This window comes from Ahaetulla prasina, chromosome 15 (assembly GCF_028640845.1).
Source record: "Ahaetulla prasina isolate Xishuangbanna chromosome 15, ASM2864084v1, whole genome shotgun sequence".
Taxonomy (NCBI): Eukaryota; Metazoa; Chordata; class Lepidosauria; order Squamata; family Colubridae; genus Ahaetulla; species Ahaetulla prasina.
In genome coordinates this window covers 5,901,208-5,923,185 of record NC_080553.1, presented here as the reverse complement: position 1 = coordinate 5,923,185, position 21,978 = coordinate 5,901,208, and the positions used below count along the sequence as shown (strand labels likewise).

The following is a 21,978-nucleotide window of genomic DNA, read 5'->3' as shown; positions in this document are numbered from 1 at the left end:
TGCTTTGTTTGCAAGACTGAGGTCACCATTACCAGGTAGACCAGTTAGGATGAAGAATGACCACATAAGCTAATTTTACTTTATCGTGATTCTTTCGGGTCTGAAAATTCAAATCTGTCTTTGTCCCCTTTACAGCCTTAGAAACTAGGGAGGGTCCCTTCTGAGCCTCTTTCTCCACCCATAATGCATCTCTGGGCTATGCAGTCTCTTACCTGACTACTCCCTTGGCAGTATCTCTACTCCCCATATCCCAAAGTCTTTCTACACAGCATTACAGCCACCTCCTTTACAGCCTGAGAAACTGGGGAAGGTCCCTCCTGAGCATCTTTCTCCACCAATTGTTCAGTTGTGGGCTAAGCAGTCTCTGATCTGATTCTTTCCATGGTAGCATCTCTTCTCTCCTTTTCTGCCCCGTCTACCAAGGTCTTTCCCACATAACATTATGATGGTCTCCTTTACAGTCTGAGAAACTGGGGGGGGGGGAGAGTGTCCCTTCTGAGCCTCTTTATCTGCTCATTACGCAGCTGTGGGCTGTGCTGTCTCTTATCTGAACATTCCCTAAACAAGCAAGCTTCTCTTCTACATGTCTTCCAAGGTCCTTCTCATATATCATTACAGCCACCTTTCTTTACAGCCTGAGAAACTAGTGAGGGTCTCTTCTGAATCTCTTTCTCCTCCACCCATTATGCATCTGTGGGCTATGCTGTCTCTTATTTGAACATTCCCTAAACAGCATCTCTGCACCCCGTTTCTCATGCTCTTTCTCACATACAGTACCATTACAGTCACCTCTTTGACAGCCTGAGAAACTAGAGAGGGTCCCTACTGAGCCTCTTTTTCCATTCATTATGCAACTGTGGGCTATGCGGTCTCTTTAATTTATTTTGTTTTAGAATAAAATGAGCTGGAATGGATCTTGGAGGTCTTCTAGTCCAGCCCATTGCTTAAGCAGGAGAACCTATACCCGTGATGGCAAACCTATAGCACACGTGCCCAAAGTGGCACGTGAAGCCATGTCGCCTGGCATGCGCGCCCTTGCCTATTTGTCTTCCGGGTTTCTGGTGCGCATGTGTGTGCAACGATCAGTCCTGTGTGTGCGAGGCAGTGCTGAAAACCAGTGTGAGCATGTGTGCCGGCCAGCTGATCGTCGGGCGCACATGTCTGCTAGAACCCGGAAGTTCGGCTTTTCTGGAGCCCCAATGAGGGTGCATGCGCAAACGCATGTTGTTTCTGCACATTCGCCATCACTGACCTTTACCCACAATTTCTAGAGGCAAATTCCCTAGGCAGCATCTCATCTCCCTGCCTCCCAAAGTCTTTCCCACATACCATTATAATATGTGGTTGATGTGGGGAAGGCTGGAAAACTGTGTACAGAGGGCGTGAAAAAGCCATCCTACAAGCGATTTACAATGTTTGTGTTGACATCCAAAACCATGCTCCCTTTAACCATGAGCCAAACAAGTCAATCCAGCCTCTCCTTTATAGGAAAAGGGTTTAACTCCACGCGAGTTCCCTTTAACAACAACTCCCACCCTCAAAAGAGGCGTGGCTCCTTAATCAGGACTTTAAGTACTAGTGGGAGCAGCTGAGTGCTGCTTCTCAAAAGACCCAGTCTTGGATTTGAGGAGGCGGCTTGATAAGATGTACTGATTGGGATCACTCAATATATTTCTTTCTTTAATTTATTGGCTGATCATCTGATCACCTCCTCTTCCTTTCTCCTCTTCTTCCTCTTCATCCTCTTTCTTCTCCTCTTCCCCTTTTCTTCTTCCTCTTCCCCTTCTTCTCTTCCTCTTCTCTCTTCTTCTCTCTTCCTCTTCTCTTTTCTTCCCCTTCCTCCTCTTCTCCTCCCTCTCTTCTCCTCCTCCTCCTCTTCTTCTCCTTCTCCTCTTCCTCTTCTCTCTTCTTCTCTCTTCCTCTTCTCTTTTCTTCCCCTTCCTCCTCTTCTCCTCCCTCTCTTCTCCCTCATCCTCCACTTCTTCTCTTCCCTTTCCTCTTCCTCTTCCCCTTCTCCTCTTCCTCTTCTTCTCTCTTCCTCTTCTCTTTTCTTCCCCTTCCTCCTCTTCTCCTCCCTCTCTTCTCCCTCATCCTCCACTTCTTCTCTTCCCCTTCTCCCCTTTCTCTTCTTCTTCTTCCTCTTCCTGTTCTCTCTTTTTCTTCTTCTCTTTTCTCCCTCCTCCTCCTCCTCCTCTTCTTCTTCCCCTTCTCTTCCTCCTTTTCCTTTTCTCCTTCTTCTTTTTCTTTCTCTTTCTCTTTCTCTTCCTCTTTCTCTTTCTCTTCCTCTTCTTCCTCTCCCTCTTCCTGTTCTCTCTTTTTCTTCTTCTGTCTTCCTCTTCCTCCTCCTGTGTAAAGGGAAATTTGATTACAGGAAAAAATGACTGGTTCAAGAAAAGCTAAATCCAGCCGAGATAGCCTGCTTTGTTTCACGTAAACAAAAGGCCTCAGTGAATATCTAGTGTTCGTAGTAAAAACAGGGTAAATCTCAGGGCATAGGCAATTTCTTCTTATTTAATTCTTTACCTGCCAATTAAAGGAATAGTAGAAAACTTCCTGGAATCCCCCAATGCTTGGTATACTGCTGTCCACCCACTCTAATTGTTTTTCTTTTTGTTTTGTTTTTTTCCTTGGCATTGATATTTTCCTTCCCAGCTAGTTAATGACTCAAATGAGATTCTGCAGCCTTTAGATCTGTGCTTAATTCTGTCTTAGAAAGTGGGGGGGGGGGAGGAGTAGTTTCATAATTGCTTCTGGACTGTTGTGTAATAGACGTCTCAACCCAGAGAAGGTGGGGTGGTATGAGGAAGGATCTCAGAAGGGACCCCTTCCTGGCTTGCAAGATGGAAGTCCAGTTAGGAAACACGAACAGATAACCTCATTCTACTTTCTCATAGAACAGAATAACAGAGTTGGAAGGGACCCTGGAGGTCTTCTAGTCCAACCCCCTGCTCAAACAGGAGACCCTATACTATTCTGAACAAATGGCTGTCCATTCCTTTCTTGAAAACCTCCAGTGATGGAGCACCTACAACTTCTGGAGCTGGAAGCCTTTCCACCGACTCCCTGGAAAAATAAAAGAATGAACGATTGATTGTGTGTGTGTGTGTGTTTCTTTCTAAAGTCTTCCCTTAGCCCTTTTCACCGTCTCCGCAAATGGCTCCTTACTCCACTCACCTGCTTCTCTCCCACCCCAACCCCCTCCCCGGCAGGGACAAGATAATTAAAAATAAATAAATGATCAGGGGTGCTGAAGGATGGGATTAGACAGCTGCCAGCTCCTCACGTTTCAGCCTCTGCTTCTCCTGCTTCCTCGGATTGCATTTGCAAAGAATCCGCTTCGGACGGAGGGGAAAAAAGCAAATTTGGGGGAAGCTGGAGTTCAAAGCCAGGTCTAAGGGTCAGACGGGGTGGATGCTAGTTTTAGACTGCCGGTAAAAGATTTTCAGAGTCCCACTCCTATCATCATTGCCATCACGGTATAAATCTAGATGCGGATCCAACATCAGCCTTTAAAAGAAGCCGCAAAATGTCAGGATAGGGTGGAGGTGGAGGATTCCAGGATACAGAATGACAAGAGTTGGAAGGGACCTTTGAGGTCTTCTAGTCCACCACCCCCTGCTCAGGCAGGAAACCTTCTACTATTCCAGATCAATGGTTGTCCAGTCTCTTCTTAAAAGCCTCCAGTGATGGAGCAACCACAACTTCTGGAGGCAAGCCGTTCCACTGAATAACAGAATAGGAGTTGGAAGGGACCTTTGAGGTCTTCTAGTCCAGGGGTCTCCAACCTTGGTCCCTTTAAGACTTGTGGACTTCAACTCCCAGAGTCCCTCAGCCAGCTTTGCTGGCTGAGGAACTCTAGGAGTTGAAGTCCACAAGTCTTAAAGGGTCCAAGGTTGGAGACCCCTGTTCTAGTCCAACCCCCCTGCTCAAGCAGAAACCCTCTACCATTCCAGATCAATGGCTGTCCAGCCTCCAGTGATGCAGCAACCACAACCTGGAGGGGGAAGCCTTTCCAGTGATTAACTGTTCTCACTGTCTGTCTATGGATATTCTCAATTATCCAGGTCATGGTTGTCCCAAAGTTGGTTGTTTTTTCTTCTTCTTCTCAAGAGACAAGTGGACTTTCTGGTTTTTCTTTGAAGACATTTTGCTTCTCATCCAAGAAGCTTCTTCAGCTCTGACTTGGATGGTGGGGAATGGAAGGATTTATACTCCTTGCAGACAGCTGGTTGTTTGCATCCTTTAAGAGGGTCAATGAGGCCACGTGGAGGTTTACCTGTGTCCTCAGGGTCACCTGAGTGGTGCAAATGGGCGTGGAACCTTCTTGGAACTGTTGAAAGGATCTGTGTTGTAGACTGAAGATATATGATGCATCCCCCCCCCTCTGTTGACGGGGGGGGGGGGAGCTGTTCAATTTTGATATAGATGGCCTCTTTGACCCCTCTTTCAAACCAGGAATCCTTTCTGTCCAAAATATGTTCTCACTGTCAGGAAATTTCTAGAATTTCATTCTAGTAGGCTAAACTTAATCCTGTTCATGTAAATCTGTGTGTCGGTTGCTGGAGAAGATGCATGCAGGGTCTCTTCTCCTTTTTAGCTTTTTATCATCTTCTTTCAAATGGCGTATAAACGTGGTTTATCTCTATGGGTCTATTGATGGCCAATTTGGCTGAATGCCAGACTTCCAGGAATTCCTTCTTGGTTTTTCTTGGATTTGACTTGGTCTAGGATGCTGGCCAGGAACGCGGTGACTCAGTGGCTAAGATGCTGAGCTTGTTAATCGAAAGTTCGGCAATTCAGAGGTTCAGATCCCTAGTGCAGAGTAATTTGTTCCAGCTTCTGCCAACCTAGCAGTTCGAAAGCAGATAAAAAATGCAAGGAGAAAAATAGGGACCACCTTTGGTGGGAAGGTAACAGCGTTCTGTGAGCCTTTGGCATTGAGTCATGCCAGCCACACGATCACGGAGACGTCTTCGGACAGCGCTGGCTCTTTGGCTTTGAAACGGAGATGAGCACCGCCCCCTAGAGTCAGGAATGACTAGCACGCATTTGTGGGGGAACCTTTATCTAGGATGCTGACTGCTTTCCCTGTTGAAACTGTGGTTTAATCTTTCCATGCGTGGTGAAATTAAAGATTTCTGTTTTCTGATTGCTCCTGTTTTTGTCCTGTTTCTTTGCTGCCCTGTGCAAAAGACTCCCGCCCCCCACCAGCCAAAGTAATCAACTAGATTTGAGCAGAACAAGTCTGCCAATTCCAGGCATAGAGATCAGCCTCTTAATCCTTAAACCCTCCAGCAATGTTGGGCTCTACCCTCCCACCTCCCAACAAATCGGAACGCGGAGTTTTAATCCTGCGCGTTTGCGCACCGAAGGCGAAGAAGCGGGTGGATTCGGAGCGGCTCTTTTCAGCGAAGGGCTCCTCGGCGGCTTTGCAGCGCGATCCGTTGGATCGCGGCTGCACTTCCATCCCCAATAGCATATTATAGGTTGTAGGTTGCGAACGTGCAGGCTGCAAAAGCAAATCTCCTTTTTTACTACTAAAAGCGTAAACAAATCAACCTCGATTTTCTTTTTTTTTTTCGTGTCGAAGCTGCAGCATCTCTTTTTGCAACTGCGTGGGTTTAGCAGCGGGCCGGGGTGCAAGGCGCAGCCCCCTCCCCATCCTCTTCCTCTTCCCCCATGCAGTTTTCCCAGGGGTCTCAACCCAAGGGGGCTCGCTCGCTCCTAGCTCCGGTACTCCCTGCTCTGTGGAAGCTGCTGGACATTCCCCTCCCCTGCGCCCCCCCATTTACCTTCCCCCAACTCCGGGGAATCCCTCGGGGGTGGGATGAAGAGGGCGGGGCGCTACTGGGAAAGAGGCGGGGCTTATCCCACCCCTCCCCGTCTGGCTCCTTTTGAAGTCCGGGCGTCTCGAACTCGCGAGGGGGGGGCACGCGGTGTTTTCCTCTGCCACCCGCCTCCCCGCCCCTCTCTTGCTCAGCCGCTTCCGGATTGGTCGGGGAGGTTAACTGTCCGCGAAGGGGGGGGGGGGCTTGGAAAGCAGTTGGAGGAGTGGGGAGTGAGGGACGGAAAAGGGGGGACCTATTGATCCCCTTTCTGGCGGGTGACTTCGAATCTCCCCCTCCCAGAGCGCTCCCAACCTGCTGTCCTAGGGATCCCATTCCATCCATTGGCCGGGGAGTTTGGGTCCAGCTTTATCCACAGCTTTGTCCACCCCCCCAACCCAATCCCCACAAAACAAATTCTAGGTTCCGACGTGAAGTTGAGTTTCTTTGCCCTGCAAAGGGGGCGTCGCGCCAGGGAAGAGGCGGCGACTCGGAGCCAGCCTCTCTGCCAGGCGCGTTCCAGCTTTGCCAAGCAAAGGCGGCGGCGGAGGCAGCGCCGAAAAGCCGGACTTTTCCTTTCGGGGGACACCCTTCCCGACCCCCCTTTCTGCACCCCGTCCCTGCCTTTTCTCCCCTCCCTCCAGAAGCCTCCAGGATTCCTACGGCTTGCTTGGTCCCCCCCCCTCCGCCCCTCAAAAGAGGAATTTAGTCCGTGGCCAGCCAGACCCTCCCTTCCTTCTCTCGCGCGCTCTTCTCCATCTCTTTGCGCATCGTTTTCCCGTGGCCTCTTTTCCTCGGGTGGGCAAACTTCTAAGCGATCCTTCACCCTCTCCGTAAAAAAGGAGACTTCGTTGACCCCCTCCCCTTCCAGCCAACCCTTCCGAGGGGGTGACAAAAAAAGAAGAAGCCACCATTTGAAAAGGGCTTCATTCCAAGATCTGTTTTTTGGCGAGCCGGACCCCTTTCCTATCTCGGAGCTGGGCATCTGAAACGGAACCCGCTTTTGCGCCCTATCCTCGGTTTGTTTGAGGGCATGGCTCGCGCCTTTCTGCCGGCCGCCTTTCCCCTTCCTCGTCTCCTCTTCCCTTGCCTCCGAGCTCCGTTCCTTCGAAGCTTCGGGTTGCTTCTACCGACTTCACTCCGGATCGAATCTACCCTGGAAAACCTTCGCTGATTTTTCCCCTGAATAATAGAATCCGTCGATAGCAGAAAAGCTCCTGTATTTTGAATTTTTTTTTCCTTTTCTTTGAAAGCACCCAGGAAAGAATTCTGAAATCTAACTTGGAGCAAAATATTTTTTATTTTTTATTTATTTTTGAGTAGACCAGCAGATGACTTACCTCTCTCCTTTCCCCCCCTGGGATGAAGGGGAAAAAAGGCCCGGACAGGTGGCTAGTCCTCATTGTAAAGTTCTCAGGGCAAAGCTTTAACTTCTCTGCAGCCCGCTATGGGGATCCTTTGGCCCAATCGGATCATCCGGTTTCTCTGGCTTCTGCTCTTCAGCCTGGCCGTGGTGCTTTCCAAAGGTAAGGCAAAAAAAAATAGGTGGATGGATGGATGGATGGATAGATAGATAGATAGATAGATAGATAGATAGATAGATAAATAGATAGATAAGAGGCTGGACAGTCACTTGTCTGAAATGGTATAGTTTTCCTGCTTGAGCAGGGGGCTGGACTAGAAGACCTCCAAGGTCCCTTCCAGCTCTATTCTATTCTAAAGAAAGAAATACAGACAGAGAGAGACAGACAGACAGACAGACAGATAGATAGATAGATAGATAGATAGATAGATAGATAGATAGATAGATAAGAGACTAGACAGTCACTTGTCTGAAATAGTTTTCCTGCTTGAGCAGGGGGCTGGACTAGAAGACCTCCAAGGTCCCTTCCAGTTCTATTCTAATGAAAGAACGACAGACAGAATTCGTTGCTGTTTAGGTTTTGGCCTCTTTTACAGAGAAATTTATCTGGAGCTGAGTTGTAAAAAGCTTGGCCTGGAAACACCCCCCCCTCCCCATAGCAGAGTGTATTTACATGTAAGTCCTTGACTTATGACCACAATTAAGCCCCCACGCTTCCGTTGTTAAGTGAAACGTTGATTAAGTGAGTTTTGCCCCATTTTTACAACTTTTCTTGCCTTCCTGGTTGTTGAGCGAACTGCTGCCGTTGTTAAATTAGTAACAAGGTTGTTCAGTAAATCTGGTTCCCGCCCTCCCCCAGGACCATGCAGCTGTCATAAATATGGGTCAGTTCCCAAGTGTTTGAATTCTGACCATGGGCAAGCTGCAACAGTCGTAAGTGTGAAAAACAGTCATAAGTCACATTTTTTTCAATCCCCTTGTAACTTCGAACGGTTGCTAAGTCGAGGACTTAAGCCCTGGACTTAACAATAGTTCATTTAGTGATCACTCAGAGTTACAACAACACTGAAAAAAAGTGACTTATGGCCGTTTTTCAACACTTACGACCGTTGCAACGTCCCCCATGGTCACATGATCAAAACTTACTCACTTGGCCATTGGTTTCACATTTACGACGGCTTTGCAGCATCCCGGGAGTCACGTGATTCCCTTTTGCGACGCACTGACGAGCAATGTCAACGGACAATCCAGTTTTGCTAAACAACCCTGTTACTAACTTGACTGATTCACGTAATGACTGTGGCAAGAAATGGAGCAGAACTCATGCAGAACTCCTGCTAAAATGGAGCAGAACTCATTTAACAAATGTGACAGAAAGTTTGGACACCACTGTGGTCGTAAGTGGAGGTTTACCAGTATTGGCCATTGGTTCTTGATTCTCTCCCCCCTGCACCAACCCACTGCCTGCCTGCCCCCCACCTGTGTTTGCCTCCTTGGTATTGGTGTGAAGAAAGAGCAACATATGTGTCTGTGCTTGTGTGTTAATAAGTGTGTATGTTTCTTTAAAAAAGCACTTTTTAAAATGAAAATCCCAAAAGTTGCCCTTTGCAAACTCCAGGCTGGGAACCCAAACTTATGATCCCCTTGGAATGAGCCTCAGGTGCTGACACCTGAGGGTCACATGGTTACTGAAAGCAGAATAGAATAGAATAGAATAGAATAGAATAGAATAGAATAGAATAGAATAGAACAGAGAATCAGGAATAGCACAGCATAGCCTAGCCTAGCCTAGCCTAGCCTAGCCTAGCAGAGTTGGAAGGGATCTCTGAGGTCTGCTAGTCCAGCCCGCTGCTCAAGCAGGAGACCCTAGATCATTTCAGACAAGTGACTGTCTAGTCTTTTCTTAAAAACCTCCACCCACGATTTCTGGAGGCAAGCCATTCCACTGTCTTCACTGTTAGGGAGTTTCTCCTTAATTCCAGGTTACTTTTCTCCTTGATGAGTTTCCATCCGTTGCTTCTTCTCCTGCCTTCCAGTGCAACCTACCTCACAGGGTTGGCATGATAAGGGGATGGCATTAGAAGGAATGGAACTGTATATAAGAATGAAACTGTGAATTGTGGTTTCTTGTGGGATGGGGGGGAGGCACCTGGGTGGAGAGGGAGAGAATGCCACGTAATGAATCATGAGGAATGGGGGAAAGGGTAGCTTTCCCTGCTTCTCTTGTGCAAGTTACTAGTCCTCAGTGAAGGACAAATCTTTTCCTTGGTGCCAAAGGCTTTTTGGGGACTGACTTGTTCTAAAAGAGCCATTGGACACATTTTCTAAAAAGTGTCAACATTTTCTTAGACAATAAGCAAATGTGTTTCCCCCCCTTTAGCAGCTGACAGGCTATCGTAGTGCCAGTTTGAAGTATTTTAATATATCTGGATTAAGAAACTGTGTTTGTTTGTTTTTTTATTCAGGCGGTGTGAAAGGGCTTCTTTTTAAAAAAAAGTGCAGCTTGTGTATTCACAGGTCTTCCTTTAGTGTTCCCCTGCTGGGTGTTAAGCAAATAGAAAAATACCACTGAGTGTCTTTGAACTGAAGAAATATTAGTTGTGTGTGTGTGTGTGTATGTACACTAGCATCAGCTTTCCAGTTTTGCAAAGTTAGAAACCGTTGGATAACCGGTTTGGTGTGGTGGTTCTGGCCTAGAAACCAGGAGACAGTGAGTTCTAGTGTTACGTTAGTCATCAAAACCAGCTGGGCGGCTTTGGGCCAATCACCAGGAGACTGTGAGTTCTAGTCCTGCCTTAGGCATCAAAACCAGCTAGGTGACGTTGGGCCAATCACCAGGAGATTATGAGTTCTAATCCTGCCTTAGTCATGAAAGCTAGCTGGTCGACTTTAGGCCGATCACCAGGAGATGGTGAGTTCTAGTCCTTTAGGCGTGAAAGCTAGCTGGGTGATTTTGGGTCAATCATCAGGAGTCAGTGAGTTCGAGTCCCACCTTAGGCACAAAAGCCAACTGGGTGACTAGGAATCACTTGGAAACTCTTGAGTTCAAATCAAGATTCTATCTCAGTGCTGAAACATCAGCTTTCAGCTGCCAAGGAGAGCTCAGAGGGATTGATCTGAAAGCAACTCGGTTGGACTGCTGTGGGATTGAATGTGTACATTTAAATCTTTCCACAGCCCAGCTTTGTATACAATCCATATTCCGACTAACAAAATTTGAGACAAGGAAATTCTTGCAATCTTCTGAACTTGACGTCCTATCCAATTTTCCCATGACCGAAAGAGAACTATCCAAGATCAATGTCTCTTTTTTGCTTCAGTTTTGAAAATCCAGCAGCTGGAAACCCTAGATCAGTGAAACCGGAAATTGCGTGTGTTAGTGCGCACACCCTGTCGAGCCAGCAACCCAAAGACCACGTGCTGGCTGTCCAGCTGGTCTTCAGGTTTCTGGCGTGCACATGTGCACCAGTCAGCTGGTCTTCAGGTTTCCGGCACTCCAGCGTGCGCGAAGACCAGCTGGCCGGCGTGCATGTGTGCACCAGAACAGCAGCTGGCGACAGTGCGCGTGCCCACAAAGAGGGCTCTGTGTGCCACCTCTGGCACATGTGCCATAGGTTCACCATCACAGCCCTAGATAGTCCACACTGGTGGGTGTTTCTCAACCTCAGGCACTTCCAGCGGGAAAAAGAAGGTGTGGCCTTTAGGATAGAATAGAATAGAATAGAATAACAGAGTTGCAAGGGACCTTGGAGGTCTTCTAGTCCAACCCGCTGCTCAGGCAGGAAACCCTACACCATTTCTGACAAATGGTTGTCCAATCTCTTCTTAAAAACTTCCAATGTTGGAGCATTCACAACTTCTGGAGGCAAGCCGTTCCAATGATGAATTGTTCTCACTGTCGGGAAGTTTCTCTTTAGTTCTAGGTTGCTTCTTTCCTTGATTAGTTTCCACCCATTGCTTCTTGTCCTCAGGTGGATGGATAAGTGGGTGAAAGGATGGGTGGAAAGGCAGATGGATGGATGTGCAAACATACAGTCAGATGGGCAACTGATGGGCAGACAGACTGACCACCGATGGACAGAGAAATTAGAAGATGGACAAATGGATGGATGACTGATAGACAGATCTGTCTTTCCCCATTTTTTTCTGGAGATATGTGGATGGTGCTGACTTCGTTTGGATGGTAAGGAGGATCTGGTAGAGCATCCGTACTTCATTTCCTAGGAACAGCTTCCGTGAATTATGGAGTTACATTGTGAAGATACTACAATTGTTTGTATTCCTGATTAGACCCCCCAACCCGAAATCGGATGTAATTAGAGCTTCTTGAAAATATCTCTGAAAAGTATTGAGGTAAACCAGAGAGATAATATATGTAGCTCTAGCTATTAAAGAATCCCTGCTGGATTTTTAATGCTTCCGTATTAATAATGCAGCCAACCTTCCTTTGGCTCAAGGCAATTTGAGTTTTTGGCTGGCTGCCATTGTCTACCAACGCTTCAGGCTTTCTTGTTGAAGATACATATTTCTGAAACCTTCATGAACTGAGGGTGGAACAAGCTCAGATTAGGCTAGTTTCTCGGAGATGTGAAGAAAAAGAGAGGATCTTATTAGTTGTCATCCAAGCTTGGGGGACATTGACGTCGTGTTTTTTTTTTAAAAAAACGCTGCAACATAGGAGAGGGATGAGCAGGGTGGGCTTCAAATATTTTAGCAAGTGGTTCTCTGCCCGGTTGCTGGGTGGGCGTGGCCTAGTCAGCCTCCTGCTCCACGGTGGTGGTGGTGGGGGGCGTTTTTGCCCTCCCCGGCTCTGGAGGCTTTCTTTGAGCCTCCGGGAGGGCGAAAACAGCCTCCCCAGGCTCCGGAGGCCCTCTGGAGGGCCTTCCCAAACTTCCGGTAGGCCCGTTTCTCGCCCTCCCTGAGCCTATGATGGCATGCATGGCCCTATGGCACACATGCCAGAGGGCCACACAGAGCCCTCTCTGTGGGCATGCACACCATCGCCAGCTGCTCTTCTGGTTTCTTCCACACACATGCGCGCTGGCCAGCTGGCCTTCATGAGCACTGGAGCACCAGAAAACAGCCAGAAAACAGCCCGAAAAATGGCCAAAAAACCCAGCCTATTTTTGGCTGTTTTGGGGCTGTTTTTGGGGGCGTTTTCAGGCTATTTTTCTGGGCCAAAAACCAAATACCAGGCCATTTTCCGGGCCGTTTTCAGGCTGTTTTTCGGGCCAAAACCAGCTTCTGCCGTGCATACATGGATATGCATGCACTCATGTTCCAGTTTGGGCACTTGGTGCCAAAAGGTTTCACCATTAGTGTTCTAGGGAGTGGCTGTCTTAAATCTATTCCTCTGCCTCCAGATAGTCCATCACACCACCTCCCCCTTTGTAGACATAATCCGTCACACTCATAGCATAAAGGATTCCAGATTTTTTTAAATTTTTACCTGGGTAAACTCAGGATCCAACCTGGAAGATGCAAATGTGGAGTTCTTTCCTCCATTGAGGCATGAAGAGCCGTGGTGCTGCAGTGTTTAGAATACAGTACTGCAGGTTACTCCTGCTGACTGCTGGCTGCCTACAGTTTGGTAGTTCGTGTCTCACCGGCTCAAGGTTGACTCAGCCTTCCATCCTTCCGAGGTTGGTAAAATGAGGACCCAGATTGTTGGGGCCAGAGGCTGACTCCGTAAACTTCTTAGAGAGGGCTAGAAAACACTGTGAAGTGGCATATAAGTCTAAGTGCTATTGCTATTGTAGGGCTACTTGTTTGAAACTTTCCACAGGTGATTATTGATGCTTGAATAGAGGTGGTGAGCTGTAGGAGAAAGAGTGACAGAACCTGGGGACGGAGTCAAAAGAGGGATCATCTTAGAATTCCTACGTAGTCAAAAGTGGACTCAGCTCAACCTTCCTTGAATTCCCTGGACGCTTATCTAGCTCTTAGCAGGTTTCGACAGTTGAGAAGATTCCTGTACATAGCAATAAATCAGTTTAATTGGACCTTCTTCACATGTGGACCTGATCTTCCATGTCTGATCTCCAGTAAGTACCTGTGGCTACTTCAGCCAGGCCCTGTCCAGTTCAAATGCTCCCTGTACTTCTACAGAGGACTTACTGAGTCTGTCATCTGCACCTCCATAACTGTCTGGTTTGGCTCTGCAACCCAACAAGACAGACACAGACTTCAGAAGATAATTAGAACTGCAGAAAAAACAATGGCTACCAACCTGCCTTCCATTGAGGACCTGTATATTGCACGAGTCAAAAAGAGGGCTGTGAAAATATTTACAGACCCCTCGCATCCTGGACATAAATTGTTTCAACTTCTACCCTCAAAACAATGCTATAGAGCACTGCACACCAGAACAACTAGACACAAGAACAGTTTTTCCCCAAATGCCATCACTCTGCTTAGCAACTAATTCCCACAACACTGTCAAATAATTTTATTAAGTCTGTATTATTACTACTATTCTTCTCTTCCTTACCAGTATCTATCTCTTCTCACTTATTACTATAACCATATTGCTTGTGTCTTTCAATTTATATTGTTTTTATTTGTTTCCTAGTACGACTTGATAGCTTATTAGTAACCCTGACTATCACTAAGTGTTGTATCTTTCATTCTTGATGAATGTGTTTTATTCTCCTTATGTACACTGAGAGCATATACACCTAAGACAAATTCCTTGTGTGTCCAGTCACACTTGGCCAATAAAGAATTCTATTCGATTCTGTTTGGTATTCAAGTTGGGTTCAGCTCCATGTATCTATGGAGTGTTCTTGGCAACAACACACAAAGAATTTGCCCTGTTCACCTTCTGAAGGTTTCTCCCCCTCAACCTCCTGACTATGTAGTGTAACTTAAAAATCCCTGATTCTGTCTTTCGTCCAAGCCCTAACCTGGCCTGATTGTGGTGTAGTTTGGCTTGTGAGCTCCGATGAAAACCAGGTGATGCTTGGAACATATGCAAAAATGTAACACAAAATAATTTAAGATATAAACCAGAGCACGGGGGATCAGGCTGCCTAATGAAGGCCCCAAGATGTTTTATTTATTTTATATCATTTTCTGTCATCCAATTAGTCGTGTCTTCTGGCTGTTATTAAAAAATATCAATCTTTCAATGCCGGATAAAACCACCGCGGGTGGAAACTAATCACCTCATCGAGTAGCGTTTTTGACCCAGAAGTTGTGTTTGATGCAGCTGGTTCCCCACACACGTGTACTTGTGTGGGAGAATGTGGGTTGTTTCTCTACAGAATGGAACGTCGAACAATCTGCCTTCCCTTCTGCGCACCTTAATGAGATAGATCCAGTGCAGGTAGCCCTTGACTTAACGACTAGCGTTTCCATTGCTAAAGCAAGGGTGGATGTTAGGTGATTTGCCCCTGATTCTATGTCCGTTCTTTTTGCCACAGTTAACCACGTGGTCGCTAAGCAAGCCCAGCTTAATTTGCTCATTGGAAGCCTCGTGGGAAAGTCGCAAATGGCAGTTTTGTGATCCTGCGACTCTGCAACTGTTGTAAAACACATGCCAGTTGCCAAGCGTCCCAAGTTTTGATTGTGTGGTTGTTTGAGATGATTGGTAGTGCAAAGGGATAGGGTAGGATAGGAGGGGAGGGGAGGGGGGGAGAAGAGAAGAGAGGAGAAAGGAGAAAGGAGGAGGAGAGAGAGGAGAGGAGAGGAAAGGAAAGGAGGAGGAGGAGGAGAGAGGAGAAAGGATGAAAGAGGGGAGTGGAGGAGGGGGCAGGAGAAGAGACAGAGTTGTAAATGTCAGGGTTTGTTGCAGCACACACAATCAGGCACAATTAAATGAACTTCAGCAGGATTCAAATGACATAAGAAACTTTTTTATATACAATACCATACAGGAGAATTCAGCATACAATATCAGGAACACAGAAGCAATATTCATAGAAGCAAGTCATTACAGAGTAGAGAGATACAGAGGCTAATATATTGTACAGAGGCAAATATTATAGAGGCCAAACCAACTCTTATATACAGCTCAGCAAGTCTAAGCCACGCCCAGGCTCCAAACTGTCTCTTATGGCCCCATACAAACAAACACTGTTTCAGTTATGTTTCAGTTATCAAACAGCTCTCATTGGCTGACCCAATTGCCATGTCCTATTCCAGTTTATGAATATACTCTGACAGTAAGGGACCTTTGAGTTCAACTCCCTGCTCAGGCAGGAGACCCTGGTCTGTACCATTTCAGACAAATGATTGTCCAGTCTCTTCTTCAAAGCCTCCAGAGCACCTACAACTTCTAGTGGCAAGCTGTTCCACTGGTTGATTGTCCTCACTGTTAGGAAATTTCTCCCTAGTTCCAGGTTGCTTCTATCCTCAATTGGTTTCCATCCATTGCACCTTCAAGAACTTTGGAGAATAGGATCATCCCCTCATCTTTGTAGCAGCACCTCCAATACCTCAAATGGACACTAAATGAATGGTGATAAGTCGAGGACAACCGATACTCTTTCATTGGCCTCATCAGAACTTTGATATCTCTGCAAAGTCCATCTTGGACACTTGAGGCCTGGAGTTGGACCTTCAGAGGTCAATGCCACAATGTAAAAAAGATGTTGAAACTCTAGAAAGAGTGCAGAGAAGAGCAACAAAGATGATTAGGAGACTGGAGGCTAAAATATATGAAGAACAGTTGCAGGAACTGGGTATGTCTAGCTTAATGAAAAGAAGGACTAGGGGAGACATGGAAACGGTGTCCCAATATCTCAGGGGCTGCCCCAAAGAAGAAGTAGTCAAGCTATTCTCCAAAGTACTTGAGGGCAGGACAAGAAGCAATGGGTGAAAACTAATCAAGGAGAGAAGCAACCTAGAACTGAGGAGAAATTTCCTGACAGAACAATTAATCGGTGGAACAACTTGCCTCCAAAAGTTTTCAGAAGAAATTGGACAACCATTTGTCTGAGGTGGTGTAGGGTTTCCTGCCTAAGCAGGGGGTTGGACTAGAAGACCCCCAAGGTCTCTTCCAACTCTGTTATTCTATAATTCACCTGAGGAGTGAGTTGGTGTCCCTCACATCCCACTCAAGGGTGCTTTGCTAAGTTGGTGAGGGTGTTTTGAATCGCCAGGTGCATGGAGTTGTAGCTGCTTTTTGATCTTTCTTTATTTCCTGACCGTTTTGCTGTGTCTTCAAAGATCGCCCTTCGACTTCGGCCGCGACGAGAGCCTCCCTCCCTTCCATCATTACAGACTTCTGGGACTCGGCACCATTTTGCCAGCTCTGATTTGAGAGGGTTTTTTTTGATTAGACTTTGTAAGCTGACATCTTTGATAGAAAGGGAGATAAATAAATCACTGAGGCTCGAACAGCCAGGAATCGGATTTATTTCGGAATTCATTCAGGCTTCAACATTACAACCCTTATGACATGAATGTCAGCTGAGGCTGGCCCGGTGCTTAGCCTGTTCTGAATTAGGCTGAACCTGTTGGAAATGAAAAGGTTCAGAGAGCAAAGAGGAAATAAATTGAAAGAGTAGCTTGAAGCAAATGAGAATGGAAGGTTTACTAGTCAAGCATGATTTCTGAGAGGGAAGGGAAGACACGGAATGCATTAAGCATTATCAACTGTTGGGATCTCCCTTTTCTCTCCATTTCTTCCACCAGATGATCCTCCTCCTCCTCCTCCTCCTCCTCCTCCTCCTCCTCCTCCTCCTCCTCCTCCTCCTCCTCCTCCTCCTCCTCCTCCTCCTCCTCCTCCTCTCTGCAAACCCCACTGTTTTCTAGCATTTATGATGTTACCGAGTTGGGACATGAAACAACCCCACAGTCTTCCTCCTCATCCTTTTTTTCCTCCTCCTGAAAGCCTTCTTGTTGTGTCTTGCCCGCCCTCAGAGCAGCCGGGGCCTTCTTACCTGCTCCCGAACACTGAGGAATGTATGCCTCCCAGCCCAAGTCCTGGCTCCATGCCCACACAAACTGCAGAAGAAGGAGCATCTCCCTGCCCCAGCCCTGACTCCATGCCCAGGCAAACGGAGCAGCTAGACCCTCCCCCTCCTCCACAGCATGTGAGCCTGAGGAGGGTTTATTCCCAACAGCTGATTGGAGTAATCCTCGCATCAGAAGATTGGATAGGCGGAGGCAACAGAAGGAAGGGAGGGGCAGGCCTTAATGAGTGCTGAGTCATGGAGCCACACCCCATGGCCTATATAAAGGATCTGCTTTCTGGCATTCTCTGAGTCAGGCAAAGTCGAACTTATCTTGCTGAAGTCACTTACTGGTCTCCTGCCTGCTCTGAGGACTTTGCTAGGACTTTGGGCAGAGCTGCAGAGGCAAGCCTGATTCGGATTTCCCTGACCCGGCCGTCAGCGGAGGAGTGGGACACGACACTTCTAGTGCTGATGATGTTATCTACTTAGGTAATAAAATGTCTGCAAGAAAATCACCAAGCTGACAGAGCCATCAAGGACCCTACAGTCCTCCTCCTCCTCCTCCTCCTCCTCCTCCTCCTCCCCCCACCTTTCTTGATCTGAAGTTGATCTAATAGAATCCCTGGTTGTATAAATAGAGGCATAACATCAAAATCACATGAAGTTTTAGAACCGCTTTATAAATCCTTAGTAAGGCCACCCCTGGAATACCGTGTCCAGTTTCGGTCGTGCAGAGAAGAGCACCTAAGATGATGAAAGGCTTGGAGACTAAAACATATGAAAAATAGTTGCAGGATTTGGGTTTGGCTAGTCTAGAGAAAAGAAGAATTAGGGGGTGACATGATAGCAGTATTCCAATATTTGAGGTGCTGCCACAAAGAGAAGGGGGTCAAATTGTTCTCCAACGCAAATGAAGTCATGACAAGAAACAATGGATGGAACAGTATCTAGGAGAGAGCCAAGCTAGAAACAAGGAGAAATTTCCTGACAATGAGAACAATTAATCAATTAAATAAATCAGTTGAATTAATTCATTAAATTTACAATCAAACAGTTAAACAGTAGATCCTCAGAAGTTGTGGGTGCTCCATCACTGGAGGCTTTTAAGAAGAGACTGGACAGCCATTGATCTGGAATGGTAGAGGGTTTCCTGCTTGAGCAGGGGGGTTGGACTAGAACAGGGGTCTCCAACCTTGGACCCTTTAAGACTTGTGGACTGCAACTCCCAGAGTTCCTCAGCCAGCTTTGCTGGCTGAGGGACTCTGGGAGTTGAAGTCCACAAGTCTTAAAAAGATCAAGGTTGGAGACCCCTGGACTAGAAGACCTCAAAGGTCCCTTCCAACTCCTATTCTGTTATTCAGTGGAACGGCTTTCCTCCAGAAGTTGTGGTTGCTCCATCACTGGAGGCTTTTAAGAAGAGACTGGACAACCATTGATCTGGAATGGTAGAGGGTTTCCTGCTTGAGCAGGGGGGTTGGACTAGAACAGGGCTCTCCAACCTTGGACCCTTTAAGACTTGTGGACTGCAACTCCCAGAGTTCCTCAGCCAGCTTTGCTGGCTGAGGGACTCTGGGAGTTGAAGTCCACAAGTCTTAAAGGGACCAAGGTTGGAGAGCCCTGGACTAGAAGACCTCAAAGGTCCCTTCCAACTCCTATTCTGTTATTCAGTGGAACGGCTTGCCTCCAGAAGTTGTGGTTGCTCCTTCACTGGAGGCTTTTAAGAAGAGACTGGACAACCATTGATCTGGAATGGTAGAGGGTTTCCTGCCTGAGCAGGGGGTGGTGGACTAGAAGACCTCAAAGGTCCCTTCCGTCATTCTGTATCCTGGAATCCTCCACCTCCACCTTATCCTGACATCTTGCGGCTTCTTTTAAAGGCTGATGTTGGATCCGCATCTAGATTTATACCGTGATGGCAATGATGATAGGAGTGGGACTCTGAAAACCTTTTACCGGCAGTCTAAAACTAGCATCCACCCCGTCTGACCCTTAGACCTGGCTTTGAACTCCAGCTTCCCCCAAATTTGCTTTTTTCCCCTCCGTCCGAAGCGGATTCTTTGCAAATGCAATCCGAGGAATCAGGAGAAGCAGAGGCTGAAACATGAGGAGCTGGCAGCTGTCTAATCCCATCCTTCAGCACCCCTGATCATTTATTTATTTTTAATTATCTTGTCCCTGCCGGGGAGGGGGTTGGGGTGGGAGAGAAACAGGTGAGTGGAGTAAGGAGCCATTTGTGGAGATGGTGAAAAGGGCTAAGGGAAGACTTTAGAAAGAAACACACACACACACACACACACACACAGAGAGAGACCACAATCGTTCATTCTTTTATTTCCCTGGGGATTTCTGTCTCAGAATTACCTTCATGCTGTCCTGAGCAGAGAGTAGCTCCCCACCATTCCTCTGCCCCTCAGAGACCCCTTGTCTCCTAATTAGCATCACTCTTTTTTTTTTCTTTCTGCCCTGGGTTGGGAAGGATAGGGAAAGGAGAAGAGAAACTGGTTTTTGGTTTTTTGTTTCTTTCTAAGCAGCCAGTTTTTTCTAGGATGTAGCAGTGCTCGTTGTTAGATCTGGGTATAGATACCCCCTTTTTTTTAATTTACACATACGTACGAGGACACATGTGCACGTAGATACACACAAACACACACACACACACACACACACACACAGAGAGAGAGAGAGAGAGAGAGAGAGAGAGAGGTTGGCGCTTCTGAAAAATGTGCACAGGTCAATATGCTTTGTCCGGATGATCCAACCAGTTTCTTGCAATGAATTTGATAATTAATTCCTTTTCTTCCTTCCTTCCTTCCTCCTTTCCTTCCTTCCTCCCCCCCATTCCCATCTTCTTTTCCTTTCCTTTCCTTTCCTGTCCTGTCCTGTCCTGTCCTGTCCTGTCCTGTCCTTTCCTTTCCTTTCCCTCCCTTCCTTCCGTCCTCTCCTCTCATCTCCTCCCCTCACCTCCATTCCCCCCACCCCTCCCTCCATCCCCTCCTTTCCTCTCCTTTCCTCCCCTCTCCTCTCCTCTCTCCTTTCCCTTCTTTCCTTCCCTCCCTCCCCGCTCCCTCCTCTCCTCTCCTCTCCTCTCCTCTCCTTTTGGCAACCTCCAGTTGATGGGATAAGGAGTAGAGCCACCCTGCTGCCCCATACTAGATGGACAGAGGCAAATGGAAGTAGGGGGGGGGTGTCCTTCAGTGTTTGTTCCTGATAATTCCTGAAATGAGTAAATAAATAAATAAATAAATAAAGTCCTAGAGAGCTTGCAACTGATCAAATGATCCACTTTTTATGGGTTCATTACAGAAAGTGTAGAGTTTAATATCCTTGGGAGCAGATTAATTTCATAGTTAAGTAATCTTTCTCCCCCTCCCATCCTCTTTAGCATTAAGGAGTGGGGGGGAAGAGTTCACGGTTGGAGCTACATTTTACTAAGTAATTGTATGTGGCAGTTGCATTAAATTAGTCTTCTTCAGGAACTGAATGGAGGTCACCCTCCCCGTGAACTGTACTTTCTGATGTGGCTTTCTCATTTCCAGGTGTCAAAAGAGCATTTTTAAAAATATTTTATTTTCCTTTCTGCCAATGGAATAAAGCGGAGCAAGGGGTGAAACGATGTTATAGGTAATTGAGCAAAAGACAGATGGACGGAAGGAAAACAGTGGGCTAAAAATAAAAAATAATCTCTGTGCTGTTTTATGTTTTTGGTGATTTCTGATGCCGCTGTTTCTGCTTGGCTGAACAGCAGTTGAATCGGGGAAATCTCAACTTGCAGCTTAGCTTCCAGAACCAACCAGAATAAGTTGGTGTTGTGGTCCGTCAGCAGCCTGCAGAGCTGGAAGTGGAGTCAGAAAGTGAGGAGGCTGGGGAGGATGATGGGCCAGTCCTGGAGTCAGGGAGGGCCCGGATGAGGGCTCTGCCATCTGGGAGTGATGCACAGACTCTGGAGCCTCCAGAGGCGGACAGCAGAGAGGCAGAGGAACAGGAGGAGCCTGTTCCTAGTGCACACATGAGAAGAGCTGCCAGAAGGCAAGAGCAGCTAAAGCAAAAAGGATGACTTGGGAGTAAGGCCAGAAGAAGATTGGCCACTCCCATAAGGTTTAAAAGAGCAGCAATGAGCCGTTGGGTTCTTTGTGGAAAAGCAACATTGAATTTCATTGCTTCTTGTCAGTGTCTCTTGAACTTTGTGGGGTTTTTCCAAGAAAAGCCTTTGGCAGGTTGCAAAAGACAACAAAGGTTGGTGATAAGGCCGAAGGATTGTTTATAAAGAATTTGTTTTGGACTAAGCTGAGAATGGATTAATTCTCAGCTGTTTTAATAAAATAAGTTTGTACAGGACTGAATTGTGTTTGGTAATCACTACTTGGGCCTCGGTCACAACATTAGGTTTGTCTGACTATCTATTGAATTATATCGAGGATAAGTTGAGAGAGGCTGTAAGGTCTTGGCCCATGGGAAAGCCTTGGTAAGGCCGCACTTGGAATACCGCATCCAGTTTTGGTCACTGTGATATAAAAAAGAGGTTGAGACCCTAGAAAGAGTGCAGAGAAGAGCAACCAAGATGATCAGGGAACTGGAGGCTAAAATATTTGAAGAACGGTTGCTGGAATTCGGTATATCTAGTTTAATGAAAAGAAAGACACGATAGCAGTCTTCCAATATTTGAGGGGCTGCCACAAAGAAGAGGGAGTCACGCTGTTCTCCAAACCACCTGAAGGCAAGAGAAGAAGCAATGGGTGGAAACTCAACAAGGAGAGAAGCAACCTAGAACTAAGGAGAAATTTCCTGAGAACAATTACCAATGGAATGGCTTACCTTCAGAAGTTGTGGGTGCTCCAACATTGGAAGTTTTTTAAAAAGAGATTGCACAACCGTTTGTCTGAAATGATAT

At 46.8% G+C, this 21,978-nt stretch overlaps 1 protein-coding gene across 1 annotated transcript in view; it reads left to right on the top strand.

Moving 5' to 3' along the window:
* Positions 1–6,551: 6,551 nt before the first annotated feature.
* Positions 6,552–21,978, top strand: part of LOC131185825 (transmembrane protein 132D-like) — a 318,182-nt gene continuing 302,755 nt past the window's right edge. Inside the window, exon 1 of the mRNA XM_058158722.1 lies at positions 6,552–7,351. Coding sequence (XP_058014705.1) covers positions 7,273–7,351 — 79 coding nt within the window. The 5' untranslated portion in view covers positions 6,552–7,272. The remainder of the gene's footprint in view (positions 7,352–21,978) is intronic.